Genomic DNA, 18,557 nt, shown 5'->3' on the forward strand with positions numbered 1-18,557 from the left:
AGAAAGTATTCAGACCCATTGAATTTTTCCACATGTCAGAGCAAAAACCAAGCCATGAGGTTGGAGGAATTGTCCGTAGAGCTCCGAGTCAGGATTGTGTCGAGGCACAGATCTGGGGGAAGATACCAAAACATTTATGCAGCATTGAAGGTCCCCGAGAACATAGTGACATCCATCATTCTTAAATGGAAGAAGTTTGGAACCACCAAGATTCATCCTAGAGCCGGCCGCCTGGCCAAACTGAGCAATCATGGGAGAAGGGCCTTGGTCAGGGAGGTGACCAAGAACCCAATGGTCACTCAAAGAGCTCCATAGTTCCTGTGGAGAATGGAAAGAACCTTCCAGAAAGACAATCATCTCTGAAGCACTCCAACAATCAGGCTTTTTGGTAGAGTGGCCAGACGGAAGCCACTCCTCAGTAAAAGTCACATGACAACCCACTTGGAATTTGCCAAAAAGGCACCTAAAGGACTCTCAGACCATGAGAAACAGGATTCTCTGATCTGATGAATACAAGATTGAACTCGTTGGCCTGAATGCCAAGCGTCACATCTGGAGGAAACCTGGCACCATCCCTGCAGTGAAGCGGTGGGGGTAGCATCATTCTGTGGGGATGTTTTTCAGCGGCAGGGACTGGGAGACTAGTCAGGATCGATGGGAAAGATGAGCGGAGCAAAGTACAGGGAGATCCTTGATGAAAACTGCTCCAGAGTGCTCAGGACCTCAGCATGGGGAGAAGGTTCACCTTCCAACAGAACAACGACCTTAAGCTCACAGCCAAGACAACGAAGGCATGGCTTCAGGACAAGTCTCTGAATGTCCTTGTGTGGCCCAGCCAGAGCCCGGACTCGTACCCGATCGAACATCTCTGGAGAGACCTGAAAATACCTGTGCAGCGACACTCCCCATCCAACCTGACAGAGCTTGAGAGGATCTGCAGAGAATAATGGGAAAAACACCCCAAGCCTGTAGCATCACACCCAAGAAGACCCCAGGCTGTAATTAATGCCAAAGGAGCTTCAACAAAGTACCGAGTAAAGGGTTTGCATACTTATGTAAATTTGATTGAAGTTTATTTATTTTTAATACATTTGCAAAAATGACTAAAACCCTGTTTTTGCTTTGCATTAACGGGTTATTGTGTGTAGATTGACGAGAGAGAAAAAATGCATCAATTTTAGAATAAGGCTGTAATGTAAAAAAAAATCTAATGTGGAAAAAGGTCAAGTAGTCGGAATACTTTCCGAATGCACTGTATATGTAATTTAACCATACTGCTAATAGCCATAGAAAGGCATTGAATAACATATTCATACAAAACAGATAGTCCAAATCTAAAATCTAAAAGAAGTTTGTTTTGAAGTGTCAATCCTATTTCTAAGAGATCGAAGATCAGGAAATTATTTCTCTATATATTTTTTTTTGTACACCTATTTAACCCCTTTTTTGGACACTGAACTACTTCCATATACTATTATACATCCATACATTTTCTGGAACTGGTACCGGGCTACCTTGGAATGAGAATTGAGAGTCTTGTGGGCATCCAAAACATCCGGCGTGTACGTGTTGGTGAGAGATTTACCTTCCGATGGTGTCGTCCAAACTTTTCGGACGCTACAGACAGAAAGTGGGAAGATCAGCGGTTCCAGCTTCAGACGAGTCCTGGTCGTAGAGCAAAACGGAGAACGCCATCGTGTTCATGACGGTCATCTTTCCATAGAGGGATTTGTAACCCAAATGGTTTGGACGCGCTACAGATGTTTTGGTGAAAAGACAGGATGTCTCCTGGTCTGACAAACACTGCTGTAGCTCTACCGCTTTCAACCACTGTGGATTATCTCTAGTTTAAAGAGACATTTTGATGGGGATTTTTTTTATTTATTATGGCAATTCGATTTACACACAGGCGCAGAAATCGACTCTAGGGGGTTAAATTAAGACACGTTAAAAGGAAGCCATCTAAGAACGAAGAGCGACATCCTTACATAGCTAATGCATATAATCCTCTCAGGGTCACCCATTAATATAGCTCATACTGACAGGGATGACACCATGTTAAAAAGATGTCTTCGAAAAACATCTGCTTCTGTCCATCTGTATCCAGGCCAAACACCTGTTGGATTATTAGTGCTTGGCAAACCCAACACCTGTTGGATTATTAGTGCTTGGCAAACCCAACACCTGTTGGATTATTAGTGCTTGGCAAACCCAACACCTGTTGGATTATTAGTGCTTGGCAAACCCAACACCTGTTGGATTATTAGTGCTTGGCAAACCCAACACCTGTTGGATTATTAGTGTTTGGCAAACCCAACACCTTAGTTTTAGTAAAGAAAAAGGAAATGTCTCCCTTTGGTCACAAGGTTTAAATCACAGACTGTAGGGTTAAACATAAAAATAAAATAAATCACTCAAGGCTGTACTTCAGAGTTCAGATGAAAAACCTACACACACACGGGAGATCATCACGTTGACAGAATTAGTTCACTGTTGCAAGACGCAAAGAATATTGTCGCATGCTTTTTTTGCACAGGAGTTGATGAAACACACAGAAAGAGGAGAATATGGAAGGAAAATCTCCCCTGTGTAGCAAGCTTGGCACTTTATCTCCCCTGAATGATTGTGGTGCATGCTTAAATGTTCTCAAAGCCCTATTCCTAACCCCTCACACTTAAACCCCAGCTGGGCTTTCTGCTTCAAGTCCCGGAACCAGTCAGGTGCTTCCCTAAGGGGGGTCCCCTCCTCATCACATGGCCCTGCATGTGTGTATGTGTGTTTTGAGCCTGGCCCAGGAGGCTCCCTCAGTGCGGCACAGGCAGAGTGTCAGGAGAAGTGGTGACTGGAACAGGGATTAAAGCGGTTCTGAATAACAGTAGGGCTGACTGGTAACTAACCAGCACCAGGAGGCTACAGGGCTAGGAGAAGACACACACACACACACATTACACAAACAAAAACACAGCTGTGAAAGCCGTACATAATATATTCATGATAACAGATACTCTAGCATGTGTTAACTTATCATTACAGTGAAGGTTCAGTCACCTCCTGACATACAGTACAACCATGTTCCATTCACCTCCTGACATACACTACAACCATGTTCCATTCACCTCCTGACATACAGTACAACCATGTTCCATTCACCTCCTGACATACAGTACAACCATGTTCCATTCACCTCCTGACATACAGTACAACCATGTTCCATTCACCTCCTGACATACAGTACAACCATGTTCCATCTCCTGACATCTGACATACAGTACAACCATGTTCCATTCACCTCCTGACATACAGTACAACCATGTTCCATTCACCTCCTGACATACAGTACAACCATGTTCCATTCACCTCCTGACATACAGTACAACCATGTTCCATTCACCTCCTGACATACAGTACAACCATGTTCCATTCACCTCCTGACATACAGTACAACCATGTTCCATTCACCTCCTGACATACAGTACAACCATGTTCCATTCACCTCCTGACATACACTACAACCATGTTCCATTCACCTCCTGACATACACTACAACCATGTTCCATTCACCTCCTGACATACACTACAACCATGTTCCATTCACCTCCTGACATACACTACAACCATGTTAGACATATACGGATCCCATATACAGTCATATTAGGTGTCCCTTGGTCAAGGAAGTGAATGACAGAATCCAGACTCATTCCAATGCAGTAGCATTGGAACACTAACTGACCACTGATTGACTAGTGTGATGACTGGGATGACCTTACCCCCTCCACCGGTCAATACGAGCAACAAGCAGCCTGGCCACTGATAAGAGATTGGCCAGATGGGGAGAGCTTGGTGACAGACAGCTTCCTGGTTCCGTGCTTTCCTCCTCCTCTTGGATGAGGAGCCATTGTGGGCTGGCAGCCCTGCACACTCAACAGGGGAGTATGCTACAAGAACAGGTCAATACTGATAACGTACCAGGCAAACAAAAACGTTCTTTGTGCCTCGCTCTCGGTCTCTCCATTTCTCGGTCCCCTGATTCGCGGGACTTTTCCCCCTCTTACCGCACATAATACATTTCCTGCACAAGAAGAAGGGGTTCTTATCTTGGGCTGTTTATACCTGCAAATCGTCCAACTGCCCGTTTGTTTGCAGGTGAGCCACACCGAGGTTACATTTCATTCCTGGGCAGAAAAGTGTGGTCATGCTCCATGGCACAGCCTCCCTAGCCTTGGTGACTACTAATACAATGCTGCTACAAGCAGAGTGGTGTTCATTCACCATCAATAGTAGACAGACCTAGCAGACGGACAGAAGCACACAAAGAAAATGTGCTACTGCTGCTAAAACATGAATGGAAACAGCCCGGTGACAAATGAATAGTAATCAGTATGTATACTTACCTATCCTACACTGGTTAGAACAGATAAATGCACAACTGATAGAAATTCAGCCCACAAACATGTGATCATATTTCACTTTAATGACTTCACACCTTTTTTGTTTTTCCTTTGCCCATATCCTATTTTTGGAATAATCAACATCTGGGGGTGTAAATCATATTCAACGCTGCCCCAAAAAAGAATCAACTCCTTTCAAAAACAACTGCAGCGTAAAAATGTGAACGTCAACAACAAATTCCTCTAAATAGGGATCATTTCTGGACAATTTTCACAGTCTCTATGGATACAATATAATTATAGTCCACTTTCCCTTTGATACCAGCAAGATCCTTTCTTCCTATAACAAGAGAATATTCTTTTAGAAACAGGATGTTTTTCTGAACTAAACTCCCCCAGACACATTAAAGCTCGGAATCTATGTCAAGATGAAGGAGGAAATGTCTGACAATGCCTGTTTCAAATATTAAATAGCACAGGTAGAAATAGTCAGGGCGCAATAGGACTCTGATTGCATTGTTTGCATTGATCATTGCTATTCTTTGGTCTCACCTGTAATAACTCATTTTTTTCTTATTTGTTGTCTAGTATTTGCTATACTTTGTGTAGATTGTTGATTCACTGTGACATACTCTTGGCTTGAATTCATCTCTATGTAAATATTACCATACGAACTGGAAATTATACTGTAATAAAATCTGACATTGCTATTACCTTCAATTGTCTTATTCTCAAGTCTCAACGCTGTTTTGCGAATACATAAAGACAACCTACGTGTTGTTACAGGCATACTCTGATCATTTGATTTCACTTAAAAGCCTTATGTTTCCCCTCTGGATTAAATGCATTACTTTGTCATGACATCTGTAAGCCCTAGGAAGAAGTGACTCGTGAAAACCGACTCCAAGAGTTTACATTCAGGCAGGGGTTTTCAATTCAACGGAAACTCCTCTCTACTGTAGGGAACAATATTAGTTGGCCACCTCCATGATTTGAGCTGGGTTGTTTGAGTCTGAGGAACCTCCGTTGACTCGAACTGTAGATCTCACGTCTGGAGTGGAAAAAGTGAGGCAGGGATCGGGTCCCATGTGTTAATATCCACCTGAGACGGTGAGGCTGTGAAGTGAGCTGGGTTGAGTTGCTGCCAGCAAACAAGATTTAGGGGCATGCTAAGCTAATTAAATCAACCTGTCAGGCGCCTTAGCTCCGACCCTATTAGATTGAGTGTCTGTTCATCATCGGGGCATATAACAGGGTGGTTTACAATCACATCTAAATACACAATAAAAGCAGACTAGGCTTCTCCTCTCCCAAAGGCCTGCGCTCTTAAATCCTACATACGGACAGATTGGGAACATTCTTGTTGGTGCTTTTGATTTACCAAAGACCCAGGAAGACCCCAGGAATCACTCCTGCTCTTAATTTAGGGTTACCCCATCAAGGGTGATATTCTTGAATGAAACACAGATCCTATTCGATGTAGCTTCGTCTCATTTTAATTCCATGTTTTGGTGAAATAGTAGCTAGGTTTCCCCAGTTTCTCTGTCGTTTGAATCTTTGGTTATAATTAAAATGGCAATTTCTTATTCATGAAAAATTCTAAGAGGTTATGTTCAAAAAGACACATTTCATAAATATGAACATGGTGAGAAAGCATTGTGAGGTAAAGGATTGTTATACACTGTATGATGTTGCCAATATTGACTGAATTATAATGATGACTGTGGTTTAATAAACATATTAAGAATGTGATGGATAAGGATGTCTCTCAGCGACACCCACATGCCTCCCCAATGCCTCTGTCACGGCCAGATGAAAAGTCCAAACAATAACACCAGACTTCCATTTGGGCCAGAATGCACCATGAGAAAGCGATAAATCGGAGGGCGTCCTGTGTGGATGTTCACAACACTGAGAACGCAGTCTCATCAGTCATCTGTGAATCTAACAGGGCCCGACTGATCATTCATGATCGCCCTGTCATAGACCCGTACCGTTCAGATATGAATTATAAAAACACCAAACCAAGCATATCAGTCAGATGACAGACTGGACGTTTATAGCTGGAGGCCAGTGTGGAGAAACGAGACACAATGCTTTCTCTCCATTCATTCTGCTCTGACGACTGGAAATACCAGTGTGACACATGGGAGACCATTCCATCAATACACAGCCAAGCTTACTTATGGCTTGTTACCAATCATTTTGGTGAGTTGGGACTTATAGTTGACCCTTATAACCATCTGGATATAATAAAATTACTCAAGTATGGGAGTTAATAGAATAATATCATCACTTTCTGGCAAGATCTGCTATTGAAAGCAACAGTCTAATGCATGGGACATTGCAAATGATGTGCAAATAGTTTAGGTTAAAACGCTTCAGCCCTTCATATATATTAAGGAGATACTTCAGGATTTTGGCAATGAAGCCCTTTATGTCCTTCCCCAGAGACAGATGAACTTGTGGATTCCATTTTTATGTCTCTGTGTGAAGTTTGAAGGAAGTTGCTAACAAGCACAATTGCTAATTAGCGCAATGACTGTAAGTCTATGGTATCTGCTAGCAGATAGCTAGCAGATAGCATAGACTTCCAGTCATTGCATGAATGCTTGTTAGCATTGGCTCACGAAATCACCTCTAACTTCCTTCATACTGGACGCAGAGATGGTATCCAGGAGTTCATCTGACTCTGGGGAAGTAGATAAAGGGCCTCAATGCCAAAATCCCCAAGTATCCCTTTAAGAGTGACTACATTTTGGCAATTTTCACTGACTGAAAAAGTTGGTATATAATTCAAACTATGAATAAGTGTCAGATGAGTAAACCATGTAAAAAATCATTAGACAACTTTCTGCTTCAGTTCTCAGAAACTTTCCGTAAAGGCTGGTATTTATATAGACAAAACATTGACACCTTTTGTCTAAAGCAGTTTAATATGCTTGACAAGTACACATAACAACCTGGTCTAGAAACAACATTTGAAATATATCGCCTGCAACATTCAAACACTTGTTGGGAACAAAGCAAAACAGTGTTTCCTAAGTTATACTTGATCCCCGTCTACACAGAGAGATGACACAGATAAAGAGAAATGACTTCATCTGATTCATCTTCCTGTTTTAAACATGTTTGGATGTTTCGGTTGAGGGACCTATTGTACTCCTGGAATGAACAACACAACAAGGTCTACAAAATGTCTACACAAAATAAACCGCAGGATATAATCCCCCGAAATCTTGGCTTCTTTTCTTTTGAAGTTCATTATAACTACCATTGTGAGAGGTACTTGGCATGCAGGAGCATGTGCGCACTGGCCCTGCCTTTCTAGGGTTGGCTGCTTGTCTTGCTCTGAATCTAGTTGTCAACTTCTATCTTCATATCTACAGGCTGGGCGGTCTAAAACCACCCTTGACTAACATGATACCCTCCCAGTTTGCTGCTCCATGAATGATTTTGCACTACATGACCAAAAACTATGTGGACATCTGCTCGTCGAACATGTCATTCCAAAATCATGGGCAGTAATATGGAGTTGGTCCCACCTTTGCTTCTAATATGGAGTTGGTCCCACCACTTTTCTGGGAAGACTTTCCACTAGATTTTGGAACATTGCTGCACAGACTTTCTTCCATTCAGCCACAAGAGCATTGTGAGGTCGGGCATTGATGTTGGGTGATTAGGCCTGGCTCGCAGTCAGCTTTCCAATTCATCCCAAAGGTGTTCAATGGGGTTGAGGTCAGGGCTCTGTGCAGGCCAGTCAAGTTCTTCCAAACTGAGCTCAGCAAACCACTTCTGTATGGACCTCTTTGTGCACAGGGACATTGTCATGCTGAAACAGGAAAGGGCCTTCCCCAAACTGTTGCCACAAAGGCAGAGGCACAGAATCATCTAGAATGTCACTGTATGCTGTAGCATTAAGATCTCCCTTGACTAGAACTAAGAGGCCAAGCCCGAATGACAAAAAAAGTCCCAGACCCCTATTTCCCCTCCACCAAACTTTACAGTTGGCACTATGCATTGGGGCATGTAGCGTTCTCCTGGCATCCGCCAAACCCAGATATGTCCGTCAGACTGCCAGTTCGTGAAGCGTGATTCATCACTCCAGAGAATGAGTTTCCACTACTCCAGAGTCCAATGGCGGCGAGCTTCACACCACTCCAGCCAATGCTTGGCAATGCGCATGGTGATCTTTGGCTTGTGTGCAGCTGCTCAGCCATGGAGACCCATTTCATGAAGCTCCCGCCAAACAGTTATTGTGCTGGCGTTGCTTCCAGAGGCAGTCTGGAACTCGGTAGTGAGCGTTGCAACCAAGGACAGACCATTTTTAAGCACTACGCGCTTAAGCACTCGGTGTCCTGTTCCGTGAGCTTGTGCGTTCTACCACTTTGCAGCTGAGCGGTTGTTGCTCCTAGACGTTTTCACTTCACAATAACAGCACTTACAGTTGACCAGGGCAGCTCTGTCACTGAGCTCTTCAGTAAGGCAATTCTACTGCCAATGTTTGTCTATGGAAAATTGCATACCTGTGTGCTTGATGTTACACACTGGTGAGCAACGGGTGTGACTTAAAAAGCCGAATCCACTCATTTGAAGGGGTGTCCATATACTTTTGCATATACAGTAGTGTACTTAGTCAGTATATAGCCAGTCAAGATCATTTGAAAAAGCAGTGCAAATACAGAACGGAAAACACATTAATAAAACTTTAAAAAATAATTGTGGATAAATAGAGGGAAACAGAGATACATTTTAATATAAATATAATATGCGCTGAACCATCATTTTCGATGATCTGATTATCTCTGCATCCAATTATATCCCTATTATGCTAATACGAATGGGACTGCCATTCATAATATATTTTCTCCCTTAACACTAAAACATCATTTTTATTCATAACTACTTGCCATATTAAGGTACAAAATATGTTGGGTGGTTTTAAGAAGACCCACCAAATTGCATTTTTTTGCAAGCGTTAATCAACACCGATGGAATGAGGAGACAGAGTGTGTGTGCTGACTCCATTTCTCTTGTAACAAAAACCCAGCATGAGCATTCAATAACCCAGAGACGAGAGAGAAAAAATCATTTTCTGCTCAAGTATGTCATTAAGGATTTTCAAAGCAAGAGGAATGTTCATGGGTGTACATGATCACATCATGATACTAGGAAGTCATTATAAAGACGGGGGCCTTTTTGTAGGACGGACATTCATGGAAATTAGGTTCATGATTCAAAATGTCATACACACACGGGGGGGTGTAATGGTGAGTGGCATGTGGATGGATCTGACATTGGCTTTCGCTCTAAAAACAGACACATTCCTTCTTTGATGAATGGCCAAATATGTATTCATAGGCCTGAGAGCCCACGCCTTTGTCAAGTGAAACCCCAAACCTTGACTTTCTTTCTGCATACCAAAGCAGGAACTCCTCCCCAAAAAGAGAATCACCAGGACCGTTCAGCACAGACCATCTCCAAGCTCAAATCAGAGGCCCATTCTTCAAACGTCTCTGGAGGCACTATTTTCATTTCTTCTGGGAAAAAGACCCTGCGATTTATTTCGTGTGGTCTACAATTGCTATGAATCTACAAAGTGAGTGTATCTCTTTCTGAATGTTACGCCTGGCTCGACTGTTCCATATCCATCTCTTTTTAGTTAATCACCTCACAGAGTCAGATTTAAATATAAAACCAAAAGACAAATGAAATCTATGCAAGTGTGAAATAAAAACATGAGAAAAGAGAGAAATGTAATTTAAAAGAAACCCTGAGTTGATATTCTTTGACGTTTGGCTGTAATCAATGTTTGGCACGCTAGCATGTGACTTGAGTACAATGAGAGTGAAACAGAGCAGACATGTAATGATTGTCATTAAGCAGACATACTAACCAACCGACATCAAAGCCTCTGATGGGTATAAGAGAGGGGGTAGTTTGGGGACAGAACTTGTAATTACAGTCAAATGTACTAATCTAAAGTAAGACAATTAAATGAAACTAAAAAACTAATGAGATGACTTTGGGTAGCATAGAGAAAATAAAACACTGCTAGTTCCTTCCAAAAGTCTTCTGTTTGGCAAAATGCCAGCTCCTTCAATTGAAGGTTCAAGATGCAGGTACTTAACGGAGTCAGCCAATCAATATAAAAACAGTTTTCTGAAGCACAAAAGCCTGGGTGCACTGCACTCAAATATTCAGCTAGAAAACCCACTTCCAGTGTTATTGTCAACTTTTAAAGAGAAAAGTGAATTCACTATATAACAACAACTCTTCGCTCCCATTAGAAGACGGAAAAGTGAGCAAAATCAACACTTTCATGAACCACATTAGAAAAACACATAGTATTCGACACAGGCGCAGACACACATAAGGACTTACCTTCTGAACAATGGAGATGAATGAGGGTGAGCAGTAGACCATGGAGAACTAGACACCTCCATGCTGCAGGAGCCATCGTTGCCGAGTACTGAAGCCGCTCCAGGTGCCTGCTAGCAAACCACTGTGGCTTTAGGATATAGAATAGAAGAAGAGGAGTCTGGGAGTAGTCAGTGATCCGTGGTTCTAGGAGAAGCCTCTCATCTTGTCATCTGAAAATACAGAGAGAGGAAGAAGAGGGTGAGGAGGAGGAAAACTGTGTTTTACTGCTACAAGTCGAAACGTGGTCATCATCACAAAGGCTATGCCATCCCAGCTGCCGTCTCTAAAGGTGGGATTGAACAGATTGAGGGATAAATTAACAGAAATATTAAAACAGTACAAATGGTGAATAATCATGGTGAGACGTAAGTATGCTGAAAATGTGTGATAACTAAGTCTCTTTGGATATATTGGGTCTGCTAAAACAAACACAAAAAATACATCAAACCAGTGAGATATTCAGCAGGCAAAAGGATGGGTATGACAAACTCATTAAGAACACCTGCTCTTTCACAGACAGACAGACCAGGTGAATCCAGGTGAAAGCTATGACTCCTTATTGATGTCACGTGTTAAATCTACCTCAAATCGGTGTAGATGAAGGGGAGGAGACAGGTTAAAGAAGGATTTTTAAACCTTGAGAGAATTGAGACATGGATTATGTATGTGTGCCATTCAGAGTGTAAACGAACAAGAAAAGATTGAAGTGCCTTTGAACTGGGTATGGTAGTAGGAGCCACAGGCACAACGGCTTGTGTCAAGAACTGCAACGCTGCTGGTTTTTTTGACGCTCAACTGTTTCACGTGTATCTAGAATGGACCACAACCAAAAGGACATCCAGCCAACTGTTTCACGTGTATCTAGAATGGCCCACAACCAAAAGGACATCCAGCCAACTGTTTCACGTGTATCTAGAATGGCCCACAACCAAAAGGACATCCAGCCAACTGTTTCACGTGTATCTAGAATGGCCCACAACCAAAAGGACATCCAGCCAACTGTTTCACGTGTATCTAGAATGGCCCACAACCAAAAGGACATCCAGCCAACTGTTTCACGTGTATCTAGAATGGCCCACAACCAAAAGGACATCCAGCCAACTGTTTCACGTGTATCTAGAATGGCCCACAACCAAAAGGACATCCAGCCAACTGTTTCACGTGTATCTAGAATGGCCCACAACCAAAAGGACATCCAGCCAACTGTTTCACGTGTATCTAGAATGGCCCACAACCAAAAGGACATCCAGCCAACTGTTTCACGTGTATCTAGAATGGCCCACAACCAAAAGGACATCCAGCCAACTGTTTCACGTGTATCTAGAATGGCCCACAACCAAAAGGACATCCAGCCAACTGTTTCACGTGTATCTAGAATGGCCCACAACAAAAGGACATCCAGCCAACTGTTTCACGTGTATCTAGAATGGCCCACAACAAAAAGGACATCCAGCCAACTGTTTCACGTGTATCTAGAATGGCCCACAACCAAAAGGACATCCAGCCAACTGTTTCACGTGTATCTAGAATGGCCCACAACCAAAAGGACATCCAGCCAACTGTGGGACGCATTGGAATCAACATGGGCCAGCATCCCTGCGGAACGACACCTTGTAGAGTCCATGCCCCGACAAATTTAACTTGTTCTGAGGGCTCAATATTATGAAGGTGTTCCTAGGGCTGTGGTGGTCACAACATGTCACCAGCCGGTGATTGTCACACAAATAACTGTCAGTCTCACTGTAATTGACCGTTAATTAACATAAACACATTTAGCATCTCTTGGCTTCCACACGGCCTACAAGCCATTTAAAAAATTATAATAAATCCATGTAATATAGCCTACACCTTCACAACAAATCTATTATTTATTTTAGACAGGTCTAAAGAAGCATGATATGACGAAAACAAAAGTATATTTCTGAAGAACAGAATAGCATACTCGGAGTTGTCTTTATGTTAGGCCCTGATCTGGCTATGCCGAATGGCTGTGGGCTACACTAGTTCATTTAGCAGACAAGATTTGCTTATAATTCCACTGAATTCTTTTATATTTTATTGAACAGCTTTATAAAATATAAATATTTTCTCAAAATGATTTGAGGGAGTGCACACATGCAGCTATTTTGTGTTGAGCGGTTAACAAAGAAATAGGTTCTCCTATATGCTTAATTTAGAGGTATAAATGTCATTTTAGTTGTTCTACAAACACTGGGCTACATGTTTTGATTTTTAATACATTCTAAGACTGCATGATGCGACTAATAATGATATGAAAAAAGTTGCTTGAAAGCTCTAAGCTCTGCTTAGTTTATTGCACCGGCTGTACACACTTCATCAGTCTCTCTATATAATTCACAATGATAGGCTAATATTGTCACCCATCAGACTATTCTTGATTCAATCTGGTCTTTAAATACACTAAATAATATATATGTGTGACATTTGTAATGATTTAGAATGGACCATTATCATGCACCTATATCGAAACAGGGGCAGCAGGAAAAAAAATACATAACCTCATGCACTTAAATAGCGAATGGAGGACGCTATTCCAGTGTTTAATTTTCATGCCAGCCAGGTAGGCTATACTCCTGTTGTAAAGAGAAGCAATGTGCTAAATATTAGGACAAGTGAGAAATAAATATAGTAAGCTTAGCCTATAGAAAGCTGATAGGATCCTCCTCTTTTTAGTAGTGGCCATCACTCTGTTTTCTCACGCAATTGCAGAGCCTATAGAAATGTTGCGCAACATGAGCTCATGGGTTCTTATGAAGCGATGGATTAGATTTCAAACACATTTGCATTGATGTCAGAGTGATTAGAGGGACAATAGAGTGCTGAGTACCAGGCAGTTAAAAATGTCAGTAGGCTAGAAATGACCATCAGCAGCATCAGAACTTGAAGATTAATTACAGTGCCTAAACGATCATGTGGAATTTGACTGCCTTCATGACTCGTGACCGCCGGTGTGGCGGTAATACAATCACAGCCCTAGGTGTTCCTAATGTTTGGTATACTCAGTGTACTTAGTCTATCAAGTCTGAATATGTGTTTATTTTTCACTTCTGACAGGAAATACTCTTGGGTAGAGGAGAGCATGACGGAGCACTCATCCCTGGGCTACAGGCTACATGTTTACACTGACTGCCTTCACACCGCATTCCTCCCTCAACTCACTACTACCCCCTTCCCTCCCTCCCCAGAGTTCTACTGCCTTATCCCCACAGGAGAGGACCCTGTTGCTCAGGCAACGCGCTCACACAGACTCACACAGCAAACCATTAGAGACACAGCTCCTTTGTGAGGTACTTTTGTCTGCTTCCTCCTTATCTTGAGGGCAGCCACAAACTAGCGGGAGGAGGGCAGCCACAAACAGTCCACACGGCTTTGTCTGCCTCAGCTAAGGTTAGGCTCCACTCCCTAAAATGCTCTCAATGCACCAGATAGAGAGACTTGTTAGAACACAAGTCAAATACTCTGGATCGATGACATGTCAAATATACACGTTAGTACACACACCTTGACCTGTACATAAACAAAACCAGCAAGAAGACATCCAACTAGTACAGATGATTTAACCTAGGCCATGATGTACCTATCTACACTATATATACAAAAGTATGTGGACACCCCTTCAAATGAGTGGATTCTGCTATTTCAGCCACACCCGTTGCTGACAGGTGTATAAAATCGAGCACACAGCCATGCAATCTCCATCGACAAACATTGGCAGTAGAATGGCTTTGCTGAAGAGCTCAGTGACACCATCATAGGATGCCACCTTCCCAACAAGTCAGTTCGTAAAATGTATGCCCTGCTAGAGCTGCCCTGGTAAACTGTAAGTGCTGTTAAGGTGAAGTGGGAATGTCTAGGGGCAACAACGACTCAGCTGCAAAGTGGTAGGCCACACAAGCTAAAAATCATCTGTCCTCGCCTGTCCCAGTTCCAAACTGAGTCTGGAAGCATCGTCAGCACAAGAACTGTTCAGCGGGAGCTTCATGAAATGGGTTTCTATGGCCGAGCAGCCGCACACATGCCTAAGATCACCATGCGGAATGACAAGAGTCGACTGGAGTGGTGTAAAGCTCATCCCCATTGGACTCTGGAGCAGTGGAAGCATGTTCTCTGGAGCGATGAATCACGCTTCACCATCCGTCAGTCCTACGGATGAATATAGGTTTGGCGGATGCCAGGAGAACGCTACCTACCCCAATGCATAGTGCCAACTTTTTAGTTTGGTGGAGGAATAATGGTCTGGGGCTGTTTATTATGGTTTGTTCTATTCTCCTTAGTTCTAGTGAGGGGAAATCTTAAAGCTACAGCATAAAATTACATTCTAGACTATTCTGTGCTTCTAACTTTGTGGAAACAGTTTGGGGGTCCATACATAAGTGGTTTGTTGAGATCAGAGTGGAAGAACTTGACTGGCCAGCACAGAGCCCTGACCTCAACCCCATCGAACACCTTTGGGATGAATTGGAAAGCCGACTGGCGAGCCAGGCCTAATCGCCCAACATCAGTGCTCGACCTCACTAATGGTCTTGAGACTGAATGGAAACAAGTCTCCGCAGCAATGTTCCAAAATCTAGCGGAAAGCCTTCCCAGAAGAGTAGAGGCTGTTATAGCAGCAAAGAGGGGACCAACTCCATATTAATGTCCATGATTATTGAATGAGATGTTCGACGAGCAGGTGTCCACATACTTTTGGCCATATTGTGTATGTTTAACATCCAAAATGTGACCATGTCCATATAAACACCATGCCACCATCCACACAGTACACTGCATTTCACACTTTAAAGAGTGGAGGACACCAAAAGAGGATCATTTGCTTTTCTGTGTGTACTCCTCCTCTCCAGAGCCACTCGTCAACTTCCCTGATTATTTTATAATGAACCTAAATTTGAGCAGCGGAGCACTCTGCTCTGATCGCTCTCTGGACCCCACTAATGCCCAGCTAAGATATTTCTGGCAACGTGAAGGCACACACGCACAAAACATTGTTTTGGGAGCTTCTATCTGCATTGGCTTACGGAGTCATAAGTCAAATCTCCATATTGGAATCATTCTTTAAAATGGCTCTATAGGTGGCTGGAGATCCCTATTTAAAACAGGCTAACTGAATGCAACTGCAGGTCCTCGCGGAGCAGAGTGCACAGTTTACAGGCCCAAAGGTAATTTATCTTGCTTTGAGGTCAAATGTACCACTAACTGTTATACTGTGTGGTGCCAAGCTAACACACACAAGGCTATGATAATTTATCAGTTAGAAGTTAGGTGGTGCATTCAGACTCGGATTGAAAGAGAATCATTAGACCACTAGATCAGACAAGAGCATAGCGGAGCAGCAGTATAGCGCTACTTCGTCTCACAGCGGCCCAAAACAGAGTGAGCCTTGCTAATAATCCCTGATTCCCAGGAGTCTGAGGGCTGTGAGGCCTGGCACCCTGGTTTTCCATTCACCCCCCCCCACCTCCCTGCCAAGCTCTGCAGTGGTACTGTGCTGTAAGATGAATGTGTATAACTCTAGCGTTATACACATTCATCTTCCCCAAATATGAGTTGTGGGGGCAGGGGTGGGAGGGAGTGAGCCTGTAATGCCCTGCCCCCTACCCCCTACCCCCTACCCCCTACCCACTAAACTCTCTGCCTCTCTGCCCTGCTCGGCTGGCTCAGCCGCTCTTCCCCACCAGACACCAGGGAGAGTGGGGCCTGGGGTTCCTTCCCTCTAGACTAGTCTGCCCCAGGGCCCCTTTCCCCTCCTGCTCAGTACTACCCAGAGCCACCCGCACCGTCACCCCGCTGAGTATCATGTTCCCTTTCTCCTCCTGCTCAGTACTACCCAGAGCCACCCGCACAGTCACCCCGCTGAGTAACATGTTCCCTTTCTCCTCCTGCTCAGTACTACCCAGAGCCACCCGCACCATCACCCCGCTGAGTATCATGTTCCCTTTCCCCTCCTGCTCAGTACTACCCAGAGCCACCCGCACCGTCACCCCGCTGAGTATCATGTTCCCTTTCCCCTCCTGCTCAGTACTACCCAGAGCCACCCGCACCGTCACCCCGCTGAGTATCATGTTCCCTTTCTCCTCCTGCTCAGTACTACCCAGAGCCACCCCAGTCACCCCGCTGAGTATCATGTTCCCTTTCTCCTCCTGCTCAGTACTACCCAGAGCCACCCGCACCGTCACCCCGCTGAGTATCATGTTCCCTTTCTCCTCCTGCTCAGTACTACCCAGAGCCACCCGCACCGTCACCCCGCTGAGTATCATGTTCCCTTTCTCCTCCTGCTCAGTACTACCCAGAGCCACCCTGAGCACCTTTCTCCTCCTCACCCCGCTGAGTATCATGTTCCCTTTCTCCTCCTGCTCAGTACTACCCAGAGCCAGCCACCCGCACATGTTCCCTTTCTCCTCCTGCTCAGTACTACCCAGAGCCACCCCCGTCACCCCTGAGTATCATGTTCCCTTTCTTTCCCTCCTGCTCAGTACTACCCAGAGCCACCCGCACCGTCACCCCGCTGAGTAACATGTTCCCTTTCTCCTCCTGCTCAGTACTACCCAGAGCCACCCGCACCGTCACCCCGCTGAGTAACATGTTCCCTTTCTCCTCCTGCTCAGTACTACCCAGAGCCACCCGCACTGTCACCCCGCTGAGTATCATGTTCCCTTTCCCCTCCTGCTCAGTACTACCCAGAGCCACCCGCACCGTCACCCCGCTGAGTATCATGTTCCCTTTCTCCTCCTGCTCAGTACTACCCAGAGCCACCCGCACCGTCACCCCGCTGAGTAACATGTTCCCTTTCCCCTCCTGCTCAGTACTACCCAGAGCCACCCGCACCGTCACCCCGCTGAGTATCATGTTCCCTTTCTCCTCCTGCTCAGTACTACCCAGAGCCACCCGCACCGTCACCCCGCTGAGTATCATGTTCCCTTTCTCCTCCTGCTCAGTACTACCCAGAGCCACCCGCACCGTCACCCCACTGAGTAACATGTTCCCTTTCCCCTCCTGCTCAGTACTACCCAGAGCCACCCGCACCGTCACCCCGCTGAGTATCATGTTCCCTTTCCCCTCCTGCTCAGTACTACCCAGAGCCACCCGCACCGTCACCACGCTGAGTAACATGTTCCCTTTCCCCTCCTGCTCAGTACTACCCAGAGCCACCCGCACCGTCACCCCGCTGAGTATCATGTTCCCTTTCCCCTCCTGCTCAGTACTACCCAGAGCCACCCGCACCGTCACCCCGCTGAGTATCATGTTCCCTTTCCCCTCCTGCTCAGTACTACCCAGAGCCACCCGCACCGTCACCCCGCTGAGTATCATGTTCCCTTTCCCCTCCTGCTCAGTACTACCCAGAGCCACCCGCACAGTCACCCCGCTGAGTAACATGTTCCCTTTCTCCTCCTGCTCAGTACTACCCAGAGCCACCCGCACAGTCACCCCGCTGAGTATCATGTTCCCTTTCTCCTTTAAGCTGGCAGAGGAGCCGGCCGCTGCGCTCATCTCACCCCTCATCCCCCCCATCCCTAAACAGACGTTTTGTTTGCGGGGGTTTCTGGACTGGATTTGGTCAGACTTGAGATAAAAGGATTAGCCGATTAACATGAAGACGCTTTTCACGAGTGCTGACAGACGTATCATAATTTTACATCAGAGAAGGGGAGATTGTGGTGGGTGGTGGGGAGGAGGCCTCCTCTAGCAGAAAAGAGGTAAGTGAGGCATAGTTAACCCATCAGAGACCGT

General features: G+C 44.7%; 1 protein-coding gene across 14 annotated transcripts in view; it reads right to left on the reverse strand.

Moving 5' to 3' along the window:
* LOC124009345 (adhesion G protein-coupled receptor L2-like) overlaps positions 1-18,557 on the reverse strand; it is a 135,640-nt gene that overhangs the window by 99,220 nt on the left and 17,863 nt on the right. For all 14 annotated transcript variants that reach the window (XR_006834279.1, XR_006834280.1, XM_046321048.1 and 11 more), the window contains exon 2: positions 10,773-10,981. Coding sequence is in view for 12 of the 14 variants with exons in the window: in XM_046321048.1 (XP_046177004.1) it covers positions 10,773-10,848 (76 nt within the window). In the remaining 2 variants the exon portion in view is untranslated. The remainder of the gene's footprint in view (positions 1-10,772; positions 10,982-18,557) is intronic.

Source organism: Oncorhynchus gorbuscha, linkage group LG22, assembly GCF_021184085.1.
Source record: "Oncorhynchus gorbuscha isolate QuinsamMale2020 ecotype Even-year linkage group LG22, OgorEven_v1.0, whole genome shotgun sequence".
In the NCBI taxonomy this organism is placed as follows: Eukaryota; Metazoa; Chordata; class Actinopteri; order Salmoniformes; family Salmonidae; genus Oncorhynchus; species Oncorhynchus gorbuscha.